Here is a 21,078-nt window from a genome sequence, read left to right as displayed (position 1 = left end):
GTAGTAATTCTTCTAAACATTGGTAAAATATAGAATGTCGGATAGGATCGAGACTGCATGGTTTCTTTGGCATCTTGAGGATGACATCTTTGACCTGTTCCTTGGTAACTGTCTGGAATGTAGTGAACTGTGTTCCATTAAAAGTATCAGATTCGCCAAAATCAGTAGGAGAATAGAAGTTACTTCTAATTATCTCTATTTTAGTAGTGAAATAATAAATAAATTTATCAGCTAGATTTTCAGAAGGTATATTGCTAGGCAGAACAGTTTGGACATCCTTCCCCATCATCTGACTGGCCAAGCAAAATGGAACTCTGGAGGAATCAGCAACAGTAATTCTGCCGCACACGTACTTCTTTTTCGCATCGCGGATCATTTGATTTACAACATTGCGTAAGTGAGCATATATCTGCTTAAAAATTTCCAGACCAAATTTTTGCCATTTTCAATCAGCGGAGCAACGCTGCTGTTTTGCCATCTTGATTTCAAGAGACATCCAGGGTGCACATAAACGATCAACACGCATTGTGAGAGGGGCATGCTTATCAAGCAGTTCCTGGAGGGAAGTGTTGTAAAATGTGATCAGGTCACTGGTATACAGACTGGTGGCAAATACTTCTGAAACATCAGCTTTTAAAAGATTAACATTTAAAGATCTGTAATTGTGTGAGTAAACATTTTTCTTTATCTTTACAGGCTTTATGAGCTTAAGATTAAATGATATCACAGAGTGGTCAGAGATGAGTTTGTCAACAACAACAAGATCTGTCACACTGTTCTCACTGTTTGTTATGACCCAGTCCAATGTATGACCAACGGTGGGTGGCAGCCTTAACAAGCTGTTGTAAACAATGGTTTTCAAGTATTTTTTTGAGAGAAGCAACATTAGCGTCAGAAGCTGAGTCATAATGAAAATTAAGATCACCAACAATAAAAATGTTATCACATGAGATGAACCAATTCAGCAAATCACAAAATTCATCGATAAACGTTTTGTTTGAAAGTTTGTTCTTTTTGTTTGGTGGTGGTCTTTTGACTGTGAGGAATGTAACATGCTGGTTCTCGTAGCACAGCCAAGTTTCACACACTAAGCTTGGACTTTCAATCTGAGGGTTCTGGGTCTGAATTCCAGTCACGAAGCCTGGATGGCCAAGGGTGGAGATTATTCTGATCCACAGAAGTGCAGATCCAGAAGTGCCTGAATCCCTTTTTTGTGTATATGCATGCAGAAGATCAAGCGCACGTCAGAGATCTGGTAATGAATAGCAGTATTTGGTGAGATATGGAAACATGAACAATGCAAGCAAGAACACACACACAAAAATGTAGTATGGCTGCCTAGATGATGGGTTGAAAACAGTCATACACGTTGAATCCCACTCATACATGCAAGTGGACATGGAAGTAAGCAATGAATGCATAAGACATTAACAAGAATTTTCTTCCTTGCTATTTTAACAGAGACCCAGGCTCTGACACAACCGACGGACCTGATGGAATCTGGTGAACAGTTCTAGTCCTAATAACTCTATGCAGAGCATGAGGGAGAAGGAGAAGATGGAGAATTTAACAGTTTCAGTTTTTCAAAGGGACGTCACAGGCACATACCAAACCAGCAGCATAACCCAACACACTTAGACCTTGAGTGCATGCATGCTTATTTGTGTACCTTTCAGAAGGGATTTCTTCCAAAAAATTTTGCCAAAGGACAACTCTTTTGATACCATGGGTTCTTTTCTGAGCAGCAAGTGCGTTCTACAAACAGGACCTTGGTTTACTGTCTCATTCAAAAGAACTGAACACACACACACACAGACAACAACAGCAGTCACAAGCTGACCTGACAGGGTGCCCCCCACTGTCCATCTGGCAGGTGTGTTGGCATCATGGATGTCCACAGGACTGTCCTCTTTCCCTTTCCTGGCTCTGGCAGTGACAGCCGACCCACGTTCCTTGGGTGTCGTGTGGACTGACCCTGACCCTGAACGTGAACCTCTCCCTCTGGACTGCTGAAAGTGTCACACACACACACACATATATACACCCACCCACCCACCCCCACACACATATACACATATATTTACTCAAGTATGTGATCAGTGATTTTTCCCCTCCCCAGCAGTTTCTTCTCCTTATCCTTGTATAATATCACAAAAAAAGAAAAGAAGTTAACTTATTCAACCCTGCGCCTGCCTGAGAGGTGTGCACCACTGATCGCTGTTCTCCACATGAGCCTGCCTGATAGGCAGGCAAAGAAACCTGTTTATTTAAACCAGTTCGTCACCTTATTATTATTATATTATGTAAGGGAAGTAACTCCAACTTAACTTTCTTCCTCACTTGCACGTGAGTTTCGATCTGAAAATTGAACGATTTTTATCCGTTTTTTTCACGTTGAAATGGTAAAACGTCAAAGGTCACTGCGCAATAAGTGCTGAGTGAAATTATGACGGACTCTTGCGGTGAATTCAATGTAATAACGATTTGTCTTGTAATTCATCCAATATCTATTGGGAAAGTGAAAGAGATGAAATTAGCAAACGGTCCAGGCAAAGTGGTGGACATTTCAATCAAGAAGATAGCCCACAACCTTCAACATTGACAGAAGATGACAGATGACATCTTACTATTACTGTTTTTAATTTTAAGTTACAAGTAAACTAGTGCATCCCTTGTCTTGAGATTTCAGCAACTTGTGTCAAAATCATATTTCAGTCATTATGTGAAGTTTGGTAGCTATTGGTTGAGTGGTTGCTATAAAATTGTGCCTGAAGTGAAGCACCCCTTCCCGTTGATGCAGCCAGGCCAAAACATGCCAGGCATGGAGGATTGCACAGGCAGAAGGCCTTACAGGACTGAAAGGGTTAAACTGCAGAATGAACTGAAAGTGTCAAGTGTCAATCACTGTGGTGTTTTCTTCACACCTCTTTCACTCCAATCAGACTGAAAAAGAATATCACAACATTGTGTACAGAATAATAATAGTTCAGTACAATATATAAATGAAAAAGAAAAAAAAAGGTACAACATGCACAGTTTCAGTTTCAAGGTGTTAAAAAGCATGCAGACTGATCCATATAAAATACTCTAATATATAATATATCCAGCTAATATCAATTACAGTTAAAAGACGTTAAAACTAAAGAATGAACGATATATACTCCACCTGATCAGGCCTTGAGAGCCTATCCCATATTTGTGTAATGTAAAACTTAAAACGTAAAATGAAATTAAATAGCTGTTTCCCTCCCATGAGATGGAAATAGAATATCAGAATATTGTTTCATGAACAGTTATGTATTTTGTTGTGTTGTGATGTGTTGTGTCGTTGTGCAGTGCTGTGCTGTGTTGTGCTCTGAGTGTGTTAATTGTGCTGTGTTGTCATGTATTGTGTATACTTTTTTGTCACAACCAATTACTCTGAGTGAAATTCTGGCTGTTCTCCCTGGTGTGAGCGTGTTGCCACACGACTACTAGTACCACCAATTTTTTAATTATTTTTTTAAGTATTTTTTTTTCTGATAACTTAACCCATTCAACCTTGGGGACTTTACAGACTCAGCAGCTTTCCAGGCCATACTGATGAGGGGAAAAATACACAGAAAATATACTGTTTTCCTTCAAAATTACATGTGGACACATCTGGAAATACAGTAAAAGTTAGTTCCCTTTCTTTGCAGTTCATGCATGTGTGGGAATGCGAAAGCTGTTTTGATGAGACAAATTTTGATGCCATGGCAATGCTTGAGTGCTGGGCTCAGCGAGTTAATAGCATAGTAGGATATCAAAAAGAAAAAGAAAAAAACATATAGCACAACATTCAAAAGCACTAAAACAGCTATTCTTTGGGGACACAAATACACAGATACACACACTACCTGATGTAGATTTAACGATATCAATGCAGTTCACTGATTATTAAAAAAAAGAAAAAAAAAAAAGAAAAAAAGAAAGAAGTCGAATTTCTCTTAGAGGGCTGGTTTTGCTTTCCACAATTTATTGTATACACACAAAGTGCATATTCATGCACACTCACAAATTTTCCAAGAATTCAGACATGCACTAACTAAATTTGTCCTTCAGAGTTGTGCACCAAATACCAGTTGACAAAACTGTGCTTAATTTTCAAGTGTCAAAACTGATCAACTGGTACCCTGACAGCTACAGTCCTGCAAATGATAACTCCCCACAAGAAAAACCACAGAATGGACAATAACTCCCCGATAGACAAATCACAGAATGGACAATAACTTCCCAAAAGACAAATCACAGAATGGACAATAACTCCCCACAAGATAAACCGCACAAAGGACAATAACTCCCAAGACAAACCGCACAACGGACAATAACTCCACACAAGACAAACCACACAATGGAGAATAAAACCCCACAAGAACAAACTGCACAACAGACAATAACTCCCAAACCACAAAACAGACAGTAACTCCTCACAAGACAAACCGCACAACGGACAATAACTCCCAAACCACAAAACAGACAGTAACTCCTCACAAGACAAACCGCACAACAGACAGTAACTCCCCACAAGACAAACCACACAAAGGACAATAACTCCCCACAAGACAAACCGCACAATGGACAGTAACTCCCCACAAGACAAACCGCACAACAGACAGTAACTGCCAACAAGACAAACCACAGAATGGACAATAACTCCCAACAAGACAAAATGCATAATGGACAATAACTCCCCACAAGACAAACCACACAACAGACAATAACTCCCCACAAGACAAACCACAAATTGGACAATAACTCCCAAGACAAACCACACAACAGACAATAACTCCCCAAAAGACAAACCACACAACAGACAATAACTCCCCAAAAGACAAACCGCACAACAGACAATAACTCCCCACAAGACAAACCACACAATGGACAATAACTCCCCACAAGACAAACACACAATGGACAATAACTCACCACAAGACAAACCGCACAACAGACAATAACTCCCCACAAGACAAACCACAGAATGAACAATAAGTCCCCACAAGACAAATCGCAAAATGGACAATAACTTCCCACAAGACAAACCACACAATGGACAATAACTCCCCACAAGACAAACACACAATGGACAATAACTCACCACAAGACAAACCACACAATGGACAATAACTCCCCACAAGACAAACCACACAATGGACAATAACTCACCACAAGACAAATCGCAAAATGGACAATAACTCCCCACAAGACAAACCACACAATGGACAATACCTCACCACAAGACAAACAACACAAAGGACAATAACTCACCACAAGACAAACACACAATGGACAATAACTCCCCACAAGACAAACAACACAAAGGACAATAACTCCCCACAAGACAAACTACAGAACGGACAACCACCAGCAAAACCGACATGTACCTTGAAGAAGCTGCCTGGCTTGCCAGCAGAAGAGTTAGGTGGAGACAAGGAACTCATCGAGTTGTACCTGGCCCTCTTTGCTCCTGTGTCAGACCAGTCATTCGTCGTCCGCCTGGTCATCCACTGCATGTCCCTGTCATCCAGTACAATGACACATACATGTGGAGTGGTGGTCTCAGTGGTAACGCTGCCACCTAAGAAGCGAAAGAATCTAAGGGTACAAGACTGAATCCCACACTCACTATAATTCCCCCCCCCCCTCCCCCACTCCACTAGACCCTGAGTGATGGACTTGATGCTAGTTATTCAGATGAGACAATGAAACAGTCTTGTGTGTAGCATGCACTTAACCCATGAAAAAGAACCCATGGCAACAAAAGGGTTGTTCCTGGCAAAAATTCTGAAGAAAATCCACATATATGTGCACATGTGTGACTGACTGAATGACATAGGAAATCAAATGATGAGTGTCTAAAGGCATCTATCAGTCACCTTCACACAGGAAGACTCTGTATCACCTAGAGTTTGGTCTCTAAGAATAAGAGCTAAAGATCATTTATGACACAGTTCTCGGGATATAAGAAACTTAATAAACTGAAAAATGTTGTTTCATATGAGAATAAAATGGTAAAAGCAATATGAAAAGTTTACATTTATATGATAGTCAGTCGTGTCCGACTATGACCATCAAAACAGCAGAGGAGGCAACTGCTGTTCCAACTATCTGGGCTAGAATTTGATTATAGTGGAGAGTGTCTTGCCCAAGTTACATCCCCACTCTCTCGGCCAAGAGGGTTTTAGGACAGTCAGCGTTGGGATGGTTCCCAAAGGCCAACCAGCCCACAAGGCTGCAGCACTGAGAGCCAGTGCAATTTTGCCTCCTAGTTTGAGAGTCATAGTCCTTCACAAAAAGACTAAGCTCTAAATGGTTTCCCATTGACACATTTATACACTCACACAAGTGACTGGATGCCAGTTTCTCTATTTCCCACATCTCTGTACACACACTAAATGGTAGTTTCTTCTCTTTTGTTTACTTTGAAAAACATTTTAAACTTTTTTTTCATAGGTCAAACCAACAATAATGATGCACAGTACATTCCCCCCACCCCCACCCCCCCACACTCACATGCCTGTGGACACTCACTTCAAAGTGGTGAGACCTCCAGTGTCTGAATCAACACATGGCGACTCCTCTGGGCCAGCCTTCCTCTGTCATCAACACAATCACTGAACAGAAACAGCTGCAGATAACACAGAACACTATATCATCTCAGCAAGATAAATTCACGTAGGGTCTGTGCTACAAGAAATCACAGCCAATCAAAGTTACATAAAACAACGTAAAATGCTTAAATGCTAACTTGATGTGAACCTCACATAAAATAATCACAGTTATATACATGAGATGATCACAGTCTCACAGTCATTCACTGATTCAATATAAACATAAATACAAAAAACTCATAAAGTACATACACTCTGACAGCACACACAGAGAACGCAGGTGGCATACAACCGTGAAACCTATGCAATGTAATCCAGTAACAACACTATGAATAAAAACACAGCTGACAAAATACCGGTATATACTATTTTCAGTGTGTATTTGCTTGAGTGAAATGTGACTCATGAGGAATTCTATTGTCCTTGTTAAGAACTTAAAAGAAAAAACCCCTAAAACTTTAACTTGTTTAAAATTAGGATACAGTTATAATTAGAATTACTGATGAGTGTGCAAATGTATGTGGCCAACTATATAAAAATGAATCAAAGTGAGACACAAACCAAACTAATCCATCACACCAAACTCACATTCTCTCTTCCCTTTGGGGTCTTCCTTGTCACAGGAGTTCTCCAAAGATCCTCATTTTTGTCCCTGTTCAAAATTGTAGAAATGTTTTTTTATTCAATATTTCTTCCACACACATTTGAAGAGGAAATAATGAAGAAAGAAAGCACACCCTCTCTCACATATACACAAACAAGAAAAAGGGCAAAATAAAGAGAGGAAAATATTTGGGGGAAAAAAACAACAAATCCACACATGCAATTGAGCACATACATAAAAGGTGTTGACATTTTTACATTCAATGGTTCCATTCTGAGGAGAAAAAAAAACAGTATTCAGCATGTTCCCAATTTTCAATCTTTTTTCCTTAGATGTTTTCCATGTTAAATACTGGTTTATACCATCCCCATTTAGAATAAAAAGTGGACAGGCTTCAAAGATGAACTGTCAGGCATGTTTGAATGTATGTACATTAGGTATATTATCTCAAACATGTACTTTTGGTGTACATTTTTTCAATCAAGCATTTGTAAATATCAGTTTTTCCTAAAAAAACAAACAAACAAACAAAAAACAACTCAACATCTGTTTTTATAGTCTCTTCTACACCAAAAACCACAATTTATTCTGAAATCTTTATATTACAGGAATGTAAACATTTTTCATGAAACAAATCTTCTAATGAATTTTATGATGTCCAGTTAAACTTTTAACAGGTTAAGGAGGTGGCAGAATAGTCAATGCATATCTGCCAATACAGAGCCCAGTGACTGGAAAATCAAACTGAGTGTCTAGTCATTTGGATGAAATGATAGCCTAAGGTCCCATGTGTAGCAGTTTTTTTCACATTGAAGGACCCAGGACAACATAAGTTTTGTCTTCTGTCAAAATTCTGTGGAAGAAATCCACTCTGATAAGTACATAAATATTCATTCATGAATTCAAGGCACCTGTCTCGCAGATGTGGTGTAGCATATATGGATTTGTCTGAATGCAGTGATGCCTCCTTAAACAACTGGAACTGAAACTTTCAGCAGGTTCACAATAAAACATGGTCAACAGACTCCCTTGTGCGTTACTACACAACATCTCACTCTTCAAAAATGTATCTGATGATGACAACTAGAACATACCAAGCCACTCTTCACCACAGGAATATGGCACACTGGGCGTTTTGAAAATGAATGGGAAAAGAAACCACCATGAACAAAATGTCTGAATCCACTTAAAAAAAAAAAAAAAAAAAAAGAAAAAAAAGGAAAAAAACAAAGGCAAATTCTAGCAACTAAAAAAAAACAAAAAAACTGCCATAAAACCTACATATACAATGAAGGAAAAAAACAACAGGACAACAGGACCCAAAAAACTGACTGTTTCTACTTTAAATCTGGTCATAAAATTGTCCAAAACTTAAGAGTCTTGTCATCAAATGTGATTGTCACGGTATCATGTATTTCGTGTTTCGCGATCGAAATAGTCACCTCCGGTGACCTCGACCTCGACCATGCCTCGTTTTCGATATGTACTCACTCGTTTCCGAACCATGTTGTTAGCCTGTCAGAGGCAGTTCAGTTTTTGCATCAGTAAAGGAAACATCAACAAGAGGTTCCTGTTGTTACTAGTCTGTAAGAACGTGTGAGAACGAAGCATGGTGGCAGTCGGCGGCTCTACGAATCCAGCTTTATGAAGATCTCCGCACAACGAATCGGCGACGCAACTTGGCAACTGTGAGAGATTCTCAGCTGTAGCAGACGAGACAGCTCGACGCTACGACTTGAAAACGAAGAGACCTCAACACACCACTTACAGACGAGAAATAACCTGTGAGTTGAGTTTTTCTTATTTCCTCATAAGATGCCTTTCAAACCGCCAGAGAACTTCGATTTTAAGCAGCCAGAAAGCTGGCCACAATGGCGGAAAAGATTCGAACGTTTTGTGATTGCAAACGAACTGAGCACTAAAAGTTTTCAAATACAACTTTCATCGCTGATTTATGCCATGGGGGCCACTGCAGAGCAGGTCTACGAGTCTTTTCACTATGATGAAACGGAAGAGACAGGACCCAATCTCAAAGCTGTGCTAGACTTATTTGATAGACATTTCGTTCCACAAAAGAACATAATACATGTTAGAGCAATGTTCTATCAGCGAAGCCAGGACAGCAGTGAAAGCATAGAAGCATTCTACCGAGCTCTCTATGAACTTTCTGAACACGCTAACTTTCCCAACCGAGAAGACACCATACGAGATAGGTTTGTTCTTGGTGTATCTGATAGGGAGTTATCAGAGAAATTACAACTTCAAGCTGATTTGACGCTAGAGAATGCAGTGAAGCAGGCCAGGCAATACGAGAGCGTTAAGAAACAGCTAGGGGAACAGAGAAAGCTAGGGGAGAAAGTAGATGCTGTTCATGCAAAAGGCCAAGGGAAGCAGAGAGGAGGAAAAGGAAAAGGAGGAAATTTAAGAAATACAAGAAAACAGGATAGCACAGGACCTAAGGACAAGACAGATCGCTGCGGACGTTGCGGGCGAGGACCACACTCGAGAGAAGATTGTCCAGCTATAGGCAAACGCTGCAGGACCTGCCAGAAGTTCAACCATTTCTCAACAGTATGCCGAACGAAACAGTTGAAAGCTGTAGATGCAGAAGACGAGACATATTTTCTGGGAGCAGTGCAGTCGCCATCCAAGCAAGCATGGATGACAGACATCAACATAGGCCAGAGCAAAGTCAAGTTTAAGATCGACACAGGGGCCGACGTGACTGTGATGCCGGCCAAAATATATAAGACTCTGAAACCACAACCAACTTTGACACCGTCCAAGATCATTCTTCAGGGAGCAGGAGGTCAGATAGATTGTCTAGGAATGTTCAAACAATCACTGACACTGCACAGTAAGAATGTCAACCTTGAGATTTACGTCGCTGAAGGACAGACAGACTGTTTACTCAGCAGAGAAGCGAGCGTCCAGTGCGGGTTAGTGCAGAGGATTGGCAGCATTGAGAAAGCTTTCGGTCCAGTAGGCGACCCAGTCAAGTGTCCGCCTGTGAAAATTGTACTGAATGAAAACCACACACCCTACAGCCTGAACTGTGCAAGACGAGTCCCCATCCCTCTCATGGACAAGGTCAAGCGAGAACTCCAGAAGATGGAGGAAGCAGGCATCATTGAAGAAATCACTGAGCCAACAGACTGGTGTGCACCGATGGTGCCAGTTTTGAAGAAAAACGGTAGTGTTAGAATATGTGCAGACCTGAAGAAACTGAACCTCGCAGTCAAGCGTGAACTTTACCCCATACCATCACTTGAAGACCTTCTATATAAACTCAAAGGAGCAAAAGTTTTCAGTAAGCTAGATGCTACAAGCGGTTTCTATCAAATTCCCTTGGATGAGGCAAGCTCAAAGCTGACTACGTTCATCACACCACACGGCAGATACAAGTTTCGACGTCTACCATTTGGGATATCATCAGCTCCTGAAATTTTCCAGAGAACAATGGAAACCATCCTGCAAGATGAGGAGAACGTCGTGTGCTTTTACGATGACATTTTAGTCTTCGGCGAGTCACAAGAGCAGCATGATCAAGCACTGAAATCAGCAATCGACAAACTCACCGAAGCACGCTTGAAGCTCAACAAGGAGAAATGCGCTTTTGGAGAACCAGAGATAGAATTTCTGGGCCATATCATTTCAGCAGACGGGATCAAGCCAGACCCAAAGAAGGTGAAAGCCATTGTTGAAATGCCAGACCCGACCAACGTCACGGAGCTGAGGAGAGTGTTAGGAATGTTCAACTTCCTAGGTCGTTTCCTACCAAACTTGTCTTCAGTTCTGAAGCCTGTCACAGAGCTACTGGAAAAAGATGCAGCTTGGCACTGGGGTGAACCACAGAGACTAGCGATGACAAAAGCCAAAGAACTTTTGACATCAGCACCAACATTGGCCCACTACGACTTGTCCAGAGCGACGACTGTGAGTGCAGACGCCTCGAGCTACGGTATTGGAGGTGTTCTCCTACAAGACCATGAAGGGCAGCTGAAACCAATTGCTTTTTGCTCAAGAACTCTCACATCAGCAGAAAGAGGATACGCGCAAATAGAAAAAGAGTGTCTTGCGGCAATCTGGACGTGCGAAAAGTTCTCACGTTACCTGATAGGGCTTCCAAACTTTACTCTTCAGACAGATCACAAACCACTGGTCCCTCTGATCAACTCGAAAGATCTACACGAGACCCCTCCAAGATGCCAGAGGATGTTGATCAGATTCCTGAGATTCAACTTGAAAGCAGTACATACTCCAGGCAAGAACCTGGTAGTTGCGGACGCCCTATCGAGAAGTCCCGTCGAGGAGGAGATGGAGGAAGGTTTTTCGTCAGCAGACGTGGAGGCTCATGTCGACGGAATCGCCTCATCCTGGCCAATCTCTGACGAGCGACTTGACAAAATAGCCCGAGAGAGCCAGAGAGACCCAATCCTGAGTGAAGCTCTACAGCAAACTGCTTCAGGCTGGCCCAAGTATTGCCAGGACCTGCGACCAGAGCTACACAAGTTCCATGAGCACCGTGGAGAATTCAGCGTGTACAAGGGATTGCTCTTGTGAGGATCAAGAATCGTGATTCCAGCAGCCATGCAGAAAGAAATCTTAGAGAAGATTCACCATGGACACCAGGGTATCGCGAAGTGTCGCGAAAGAGCCAAATCATCAGTTTGGTGGCCTGGGATAAGCCAAGAGATCAAGAACATTGTGAATAACTGTCATACATGCAAGGTAAAGAGACCGTCACAGCCATTAGAACCACTAGTGATGACTGAGCTACCAGAACGTCCCTTTCAAAAGGTGTCGTGTGACCTGTTTGAGTTCAAGGCTCAACACTACCTCGTACTCTATGACTTCTATTCACGATTCATCGAGATTGCACATCTCAGACAACAGACATCAGAAACCGTGATCAACAGCATGAAGAACATTATCTTTAGACACGGAATACCTGAGTTGATCATCACAGATAATGGGAGACAATTTACTTCCAAGGGGTTCCAGGATTTTGCAGATTCCTGGCAGTTTTCTCACAGGACTACTAGTCCGTACCATTCCCAAGCCAACGGTGGAGCTGAACGAGCAGTCAAGGAGGCTAAGAAGATTCTAAGTCAAGATGATCCAGCCCTTGCCCTCCTGATCCACCGATCCACTCCAACAACACCAACAGGAGAAAGTCCGGCTATGTTAGCTTACGGCAGAAACCTGAGAACCACACTCCCATGTCTTCCAGCAACTCTTGAGTCACGTACTGTGAACAAAGAGACTATAAGAGACAGAGACACCAGAAGCAAGCTCTCCACTAAGCTTAACTTTGACCGTCGTCACGGCACTAAAGAGCTACCAGAGCTACTTCCCGGTGACGTCGTCCTTCAGAAGTTGGACAACGAGAAGGAGTGGGGCAATCCTGCCACAGTCATCAAGCAGTGTGCACCTCGATCATACGAGATACAGGCATCCAAAGGGCTGTACCGGCGTAACAGGCGCCACCTTATGAGGACATCCAGACCCTTACCCCAACCAATCCAAATCCCAATTGTCCCCATGAACCAACCCACTGTACCCAACACTGATCCCGTCCTTCCTTTGCGGAGTCAGCCAACTCCAAGGCAGCAGAAGCAGACTCAACCTGTTCAGTGCAACCGGCCCATCCAGCGTGATGCTGAGGCGAGCCATGGACATCACTCATTCGGGGTCAGCTCCACATCCCAGCCCGATGAGCCTACGCAGATGGTGTCGTCTAAGGACCAGCCAGCGGCTACACCACAAGTGACAACGACACGAAGAGGACGCATCATCAAGAAGCCATCCCGCTACACATAGACATCGAAATCGATCAAATGAACATTAATTTCAATTCGAGTTTTATTGTCCATTTCGGTTTATCAACCTAAAGGGGGAGATGTCACGGTATCATGTATTTCGTGTTTCGCGATCGAAATAGTCACCTCCGGTGACCTCGACCTCGACCATGCCTCGTTTTCGATATGTACTCACTCGTTTCCGAACCATGTTGTTAGCCTGTCAGAGGCAGTTCAGTTTTTGCATCAGTAAAGGAAACATCAACAAGAGGTTCCTGTTGTTACTAGTCTGTAAGAACGTGTGAGAACGAAGCAGTGATGTTCTTTCTTCTCGGTTAATGGGCTGCATCTCCTTTGTTCACTCATATATGTACCAGTGGGCTTTTATGTATATGGTAATTTTTACCCTACCATGTAGGCGCCTGTACTATGTTTTCATGGGTGTGCATGCTGGTATGTTTCCATAACCCACTGAATGCTTCTTCTGCATGTGAATACCCACGAAGGGAGTTCAGGCATTTGGTCTGCATACACTGACCTTGGAGATCAGAAAAAAAATCTCCACCCTTTAGTTTACCCACCAGGTGCAATGAAACAGTGCTCTGACAATTTGACCACTCCACCAATCATTTTGGTCCAGCACTTGTCAATCTATATCCATGGAGTTTCCCAGGAACAAACCATGGGAACAGTAAGCTATCACTACTGTCAACAAGAGTACAAATTGAACAGTGAACAAATTTCCACAGAAACTTTCATGTTTACCTTTCACTGACTGTGTTATGCTCCTGAAGACAGATGGGTAAAGTAGGAAATTTTCTTTGTCCAAACCCTCCTTGCAAAGATGATGTGCGCTAAACAAATGAGAGAGAAAATGATTTTTAACTTTCAGAGCATGAAAACTCATTAAATTGCAAACCTGTATAATCACATAGCAAAGGAAGCTTGTGTGAGTGAGAATGTGTATGCAGATGTGTATGTGTAACATTAGCACTGAAGCTATTTATGAATATGCTGTACAGATTATTGAAATTCTTTTTCTTAAATTATATGTCTTATCAACACTATCATTATTGCAAAAAGCAAGAATGAAAAATCCTCACTAAAATACAAACAAAATGAAACAAACACTACCACATTGTCAAAAAACCACACACAACAAACTAAACTTTCAACATAATACCGATACCAATCACAGAACTACTTACAAAAGCATGTGTGCTGGAGAGCATAGAACTTTAAATCCAACACAACTGAACTACCAACAAAACAGGGATACAATGGACAAAGAGACCAGTTCAACTGAGACTTCTCTGTGGTGGAGCGGTCGCCTAGTGGTCAGGCTCATGACTAGGAAGCAAGTGTCCAAATGTTTCTTGCACTGGACCAGGATTTTTACTCCCATTCAACTAAACCTTGTGTGCCAGTCTGGGTACCCATCTCTCGATGAGATGGTTAACCGAGGTCCTGTGTACAGTATGCACACTGCGCATGTACAAGAACTCACGACAACAAAGGGGCTGTCCTTGGCAAAATTTTGTCGAAAAATCCACTTGGATAGTAAAACAAATACACTTATCAACAGGACTGATGTGAGTGGCACTGCACTGCAGTGATGCATTCTCCTGGAGGACAGCAGCTAGAATTTCACACAGAGAAATCTGTCGTTACATTAAATCAATACGTATGATAGTAAGTCATGTCGAACTATGACCATAATAACATAATATTCTATTTTTATTAAGCGCTATAATTCAAGCATAAGCAAGCTCTAAACGCATTACAATCCAGTACCTGTATTGAAACAAGAAAGCATATAAAAAGTAGTAGAAAAATAAAACAGAATCATTAACATTATAAAAACACAATGCATTAAACTCACAAAGTAACATACTCTCAATGCTATAATGGTTACACTCCAACACAAACACACACACACACACAGACACACACATGATTAAACAGCTAAGATAACAGCAATTTTCACTTAAAATGCATACATGTAAAAAGGAGCATAACTGTAATGTGAATGCCATAAATTCTGTAAATATTTTTGGATTGAAAAGGTAAAAGGGGTAAAAAATGCAATCATTCTCCCTTTCGAACCACACCACCACCATCCATCTACTCACCCCCATTCTCTCTACTCACCCCACCGATAAGTAGTAATACACTACAGTATAACACAATACAGCACAACATAATACTGGCCATCAGTAGTAATATACTACAGTATAACACAATACAGCACAACATAATACTGGCCATCAGTAGTAATATACTACAGTATAACACAATACAGCACAACATAATACTGGCCATCAGTAGTAATACACTACAGTATAACACAATACAGCACAACATAATATTGGCCATCAGTCGTAATATACTACAGTATAATACAATACAGCACAACATAATATTGGCCATCAGTCGTAATATACTACAGTATAACACAATACAGCACCACATAATATTGGCCATCAGTCATAATACACTACAGTATAATACAATACAGCACAACATAATATTGGCCATCAGTCGTAATATACTACAGTATAACACGATACAGCACCACATAATATTGGCCATCAGTAGTAATACACTACTGTATAATACAATACAGCACAACATATTGGCCATCAGTAGTAATGCAATACAGCACAACATAATACTCACTCGGCCAAGCACCATTTTGTGAGCTGACACCTGCATCTGGCTTGGGTCAGACAGGTGCTGTCTGGCATCTGGAGAGAGACCAGTCAGAGGTAAAAGATTGCCGGTCCTCTCTTTATCACTCTCTTGAGAGCCTTCAGCATCAGCATCGTTGTCATCATCATCATCATCATCATCCCATGAAAACGCCGTTTTCCTCGAAGTGACCAAACCTTTCTGATTTCTCTGCTTCATTGCTGATGACGTTTTTTTGATGGATTTTGATTTCTGAGTTTTTTTGTAGTTTGCAGTTTTCCCCCGTTTGTTTCCCTGGCTTGTGTTGAGCTGACACTCCTCATTGAAGTCGTAAGGGTCTGCAGAAGGGGGGTAGGGCCCCTGTGCCTGAATGCTGGAGAAGGACATGGTGAACATCTTGTGCACCAGCTTCTTCTCCCTGCCATCCATCTGCCTCTCCGACTTGGAAAACATCAACTTTCTGTCAGAGATGAGCGACTTTGAACGGCTTTGATTGAGGATGTTATCATCCTCACACTTCCTGTCAGAGACGAACGACTTTGAATGGGTTCGACTGAGTACGCTATCATCAATATTATCTGAATCCAGGCGATCCAGTGAGCTGTCATTTTCTCTGTAAGATTTGGGTTGTCTCTTTCTCAGACTTCTTGACGGTGGACCAGCAGCTCTTTTGTTGTTCTGCTCTTGTGAAGTTTTGAGGCTATGATTTCTGGATGGAGAGTAGGATGAGATGGTTCTTTTGTTGTTCTGTGGGGACTGACCCTTTTGACTATTATCTGAATACAAAAAAGTGTTTCCTTTTGGTTTCGTTTTGGATCCCTTTCTTTTCTTTGTGAGCCACTCTAGCTCTCTGCTTTCAATGGGTTCTTCATGCAGGGCACCTTCCTGTTGTTTCTTCTGTGCTGACATACCTTTTTGACATTCAGCTGAAAACAGTGAGGTCTTTCCCTTAGATTTCTTGCTGGAGTTGGTTTTCTTCAGTTGGCACTGGCCTTCATCGTTGGTTAGTTCTGACTGGATGTCCTCTGTGAATCTGTGTACAACGGCTGTATCATGTTTGGGTGGCACATCCACCTCAGTGCTCTGTGCTTTTCTCTCTGCTGATGTATTGTATCCTGGTTCATGTGGACTTTCTCCTGGAGCAGCCTTTGCTGGGGTTTCACCAGGCGTGTCTATCTCAAAGCGAAAGTCTGTGGTGTCATCATCTTCACTGTCTGACCTCACCAAATCAATCAGATCAGAGCTCTCTTCCTCAGAGTATTGGTATCTGTCAGCGTGAGGATCGTTCTCATGATTCTTCTTTTCAGTGTCAGTCACCTCCCCTTGCTTTACTGGGGAGGCAGTCACTGACAGGTCCTTTTCAGTTTCCTTTCTGCTGGCATCTCCGTCTCCTTGGCCACTGAGGGCTTTCTTTCTATCTGTTTGGTTTCTGTCAGCTGTCATCACCTTTTGTGCACTGCGGCCTGTTTCTCCTGCGGAGGCTGTAGGATGCTGCCTGGGTTCTGCGCTGTGTGGAATGACCTCAATTTCACTGACATCACCTGGCGCCCTGGAATGTGTGTGCAGTGTATGATTCCTGTCTGAAGAGTTTTTTGAAACGTCAGTACATTTTGCCTGGTGATCGTTCTGAGAGTCGCTTGTAGTTTTGGTACATTTTGCCCGGTGATCGTTCTGAGAGTAGCTTGTAGTTTTGGTACATTTTGCCCGGTGATCGTTCTGAGAGTCGCTTGTAGTTTTGGTACATTTTGCCCGGTGATCGTTCTGAGAGTCGCTTGTAGTTTTGGTACATTTTGCCCGGTGATCGTTCTGAGAGTCGCTTGTAGCTTTGGTACATTTTGCCAGGTGATCGTTCTGAGAGTCGCTTGTAGTTTTGGTACATTTTGCCAGGTGATCGTTCTGAGAGTCGCTTGTAGTTTTCTCATCACCTTGATCGTCACTGACTGCTTTCTCGTCACTGAGTTTTCTGGTCTTTTTTGGCCTTTGGCGATTGTCACCTTCTGAACCAGTTCCACTCAACAAACTTCCTTTGGTGATCTGATGTGGGTTCTCTTTCTGTCTTTGAAGGGAAGTGGAGACTGCTTCATGACTTTCTTTAGCTTCTGAAGTACTGTTGTATTTGGAGTCTTCTTGTATTCTTTTTTCAGCTGAAAACATCAAATTTGTGTCATCTGAACATGGCTCTACTACTTCAGAATTCTTTTTCTCTGCAATAAGGTTCTCTTTTTGTTTGCTCTTTTGTTTGCCTGAAGAATGTTGTGGAGGTATCTGTGACCCAACTGTAGTAGAACTGGGTATGACTGCATGCTTTGTGCTGCCTTGACGAGATGATTTGGGCGCTGTGTTCTCTCTTGTACTGCTCAACCCATGATCATCTCTGTCTTTTTTGCTGGCCACTTCCTTCTTTTGACTTTTAGTGCACTGAGTTTCATCTCTCGAGTACTCAGCAGATTCCACTGGAGAGTCTTTCATTTCCTCTAAATGATTTGGTCTGTTCTTCTGGTTGTGAAGGGGAGAATCACCACTGCCTCGCAAATCTTTACCTCCTGATCCTGTTATAGAAATATCTTTAGCTCCTTTTTCAGCATCTGTTACAGTTTTGTCATGCTGTGATTTCTTCACCACATCAGACTGTGATTTCTTTTTATTTCTTGCTGTCTGACTTCCTCGGTCATCCTGTGTTGAGGAGCCACGATCTGACAGGGCTTTCTTTGTTCGCCCACTCAAGGTCTTCTTGCTTCTGGGAGCTTTGAATTCTTCAAAACTCGAGGGAACCATTTCCACCTCATCTGACCCAGCTTGAGAGTCGGAAGAATCGGTTTTAGTGGTTTTAGGTTTACCACACGGTGATCCATTTTGAGTTGGTCTGACAGTGTTACTGTTGGCTGCTTTCTGGCTGGTTTTGCATGGTGGTACATCTAGAGTCAGCTTGACAGTCTTCCCTCTGTTGGATGCGTTACGACTGGGATTCTGTGCTGTCTCAGAGTCCTCTCTGACAGCGGACTGTGGGAGGGTTCTGCTTGACTGGGAACTGCGCAATGTCCTCCCATGGCTCCTCTGTGCTACTGCAGACACACAAACACTCATTTACATTTAGGGATGTGTGTGTGTGTGTGTGTGTGTGTGTGTGTGTGTGTGTGTGTGTGTGTGTATGTGTGTGTGTGTGTGTGTGTGTGTGTGTGTGTGTGTGTGTGTGTGTGTGTGTGTGTGTGTGTGTGTGTGTGTGTGTGTGTGTGTGTGTGTGTGTGTGTGTATGTGTGGTGTACGTGTGTCTGTGTGTGTGTGTATGTGTGGTGTACATGTGTGTGTGTGTGTGTGGTGTGTGTTTGTGTGTGTGGTGTACGTGTGTCTGTGTGCGAGTAAGGGAGAAATGAAGAAACTGGTGAAAAATGGATGATGTGTTCATCAATAAGTATATTAGTGTCCTAAATATAATTAAGAAATTTTCATAAAACAGTACCAATGAATGCAATGTGTAGTGGATGAAGTATTTGAGACAAGTATATCATTATGTTAGTGAAAAGGTATAACCACATTTATAACATCAAATATCTTTCTTTCTGCCTAAGAGCATTACACTATCAAGTAACATTTTACAGAATTTAATGACTAGACTTAGACATATAATAGCATAATCAGACTATTTTACTAAACCCAATCAAATGCACAAGAAAACTTAAATCAAGTGACAACTTAATTTTCTAAAACAGTATATTTCCTTAAAATACATCAGCAGTAAAGTTACCTTCTTGTGTTTTTTTCAGCTTGTCAGAAGATTGAGATCTTGGATTCTGAACAAAATATCAAGCAAGAGCACACACACACACACACACACACACACACACACACACACACACACACAGTTTCCATGATAATAAACATGTTGTTGAATCAAATCAACCCACAACTTCTTTTCCCAAAAATAATGTTGTATACTTCATGAATAATGGTCACATTGCCTTCTGAACACATAGAAAGTAAATGTGGGTTCAGTCATTTACAGAAACAACACATTTTACTGATATTGGCTGAACACTAATTCATGCTATACAAGAGTCTCACCCACAGCGTTTTAGCAGTGTCACCCACAGCATTTTAGCAGTGTCACCCACAGCGTTTTAGCAGTACACAAGAGTCTCACCCACAGTGTTTTAGCAGTGTCACCCACAGCATTTTAGCAGTGTCACCCACAGCGTTTTAGCAGTGTCACCCACAAAGTTTCAAACTCAATGAGCAATAAACTGGTCACCGACCTCCAATCTACCAACACAACTGCTTAAAAAAATTAATAATTTTTTTAAAAGATTTCTCAGGTTTAATTCATGATGATGAAATAAGAATACAACAAAACAGCATACAATGAACAATGCACAGCACACTGCATAATCTAAAACAAAGAACCCATGCTTGTAAGAATGATATGAGACAGAGATGAAAAAAAAAAAAAGAAAAAAAAAAAAGAAGAAAAAAACCTGTAAACACGTTACAATAAAATTGAGCACATTTTCACGATACCACATAGTCAAACCAACACAACTGATGAATATTACACAAGTACCTTTGAAGGTCTAGCTGCGCCAGCATTCAGGGAAGAAGATGCCGGGTCCTTTACTTGCTCAGTGACTGTGTTTCCACTGTGTGGGTCTTTTCCCCTCCTGGGTCTGCAAGTCACCGCAAAGCAACCGTTTGTCTCCACACAGTCATGCATGTGACAAAGTGAGTGCCTTCAAGGCTTTGGTAAGTGCTTTGTATGTTTTTAACATCTATTTGATTCTATGTCAATAATTATGTAATCAGTATCTGAATCCATCCATCTCTCCCTCTCTCCTTCCTCCTTGCTTTTATTTTCATCAACTTGTTGCTTTGTGAGTGTGTTGTGTTGCATTCATAGTGTGTGTGTCTCAGTCTTTAGCAATATGCAGTTGAGTGAAAGGATGAGTAACTGAACACCAACACAACAATTTCCTGTGTCTTTGAACACCGGTGCAACAATACCTCTTTGCCTCTTTTGTTTGTGGTCAGGGACACATCAAACGCACCACTCATGCAGAAGTAGATACACACCATAAAGTGTGAGCCCAGTTTGAAAGGTCACATTTGATAAGGAAGCTCCTGCCCTGTCCCTGGACCCATCATCTGACATTTGCACACAGCAGCAATAACAGAAGAAATGTGTACATACAGATCAACTTTTATTCAAGACTGGTATAGCCTTTTAGTCTTGAATATGCTGCACAGAATATACAGATGATACAGAACTAATGCATGGTTGCCTCGATGGATTTTTGATCTGAAATGAAAGAACAATGAGGCTAGGAGAGTGAAATATGACATTTCATTTTACCTCAGTTCATCA

General features: G+C 41.7%; 1 protein-coding gene across 1 annotated transcript in view; it reads right to left on the bottom strand.

Annotated features, from left to right (window-relative positions):
• Positions 1-13,249: 13,249 nt before the first annotated feature.
• Positions 13,250-21,078, bottom strand: part of LOC143294607 (uncharacterized) — a 31,788-nt gene continuing 23,959 nt past the window's right edge. Inside the window, exons 15-19 of the mRNA XM_076605983.1 lie at positions 20,281-20,383; positions 19,468-19,513; positions 16,637-18,787; positions 16,040-16,303; positions 13,250-13,254 (exon numbers count right to left, since the gene is read on the bottom strand). Of these exons, the coding sequence (XP_076462098.1) occupies positions 13,250-13,254; positions 16,040-16,303; positions 16,637-18,787; positions 19,468-19,513; positions 20,281-20,383 (2,569 nt within the window). The remainder of the gene's footprint in view (positions 13,255-16,039; positions 16,304-16,636; positions 18,788-19,467; positions 19,514-20,280; positions 20,384-21,078) is intronic.

This window comes from Babylonia areolata, chromosome 20 (genome assembly GCF_041734735.1).
Source record: "Babylonia areolata isolate BAREFJ2019XMU chromosome 20, ASM4173473v1, whole genome shotgun sequence".
NCBI lineage: Eukaryota > Metazoa > Mollusca > Gastropoda > Neogastropoda > Buccinidae > Babylonia > Babylonia areolata.
This window is presented reverse-complemented; position numbering and strand designations above follow the sequence as displayed.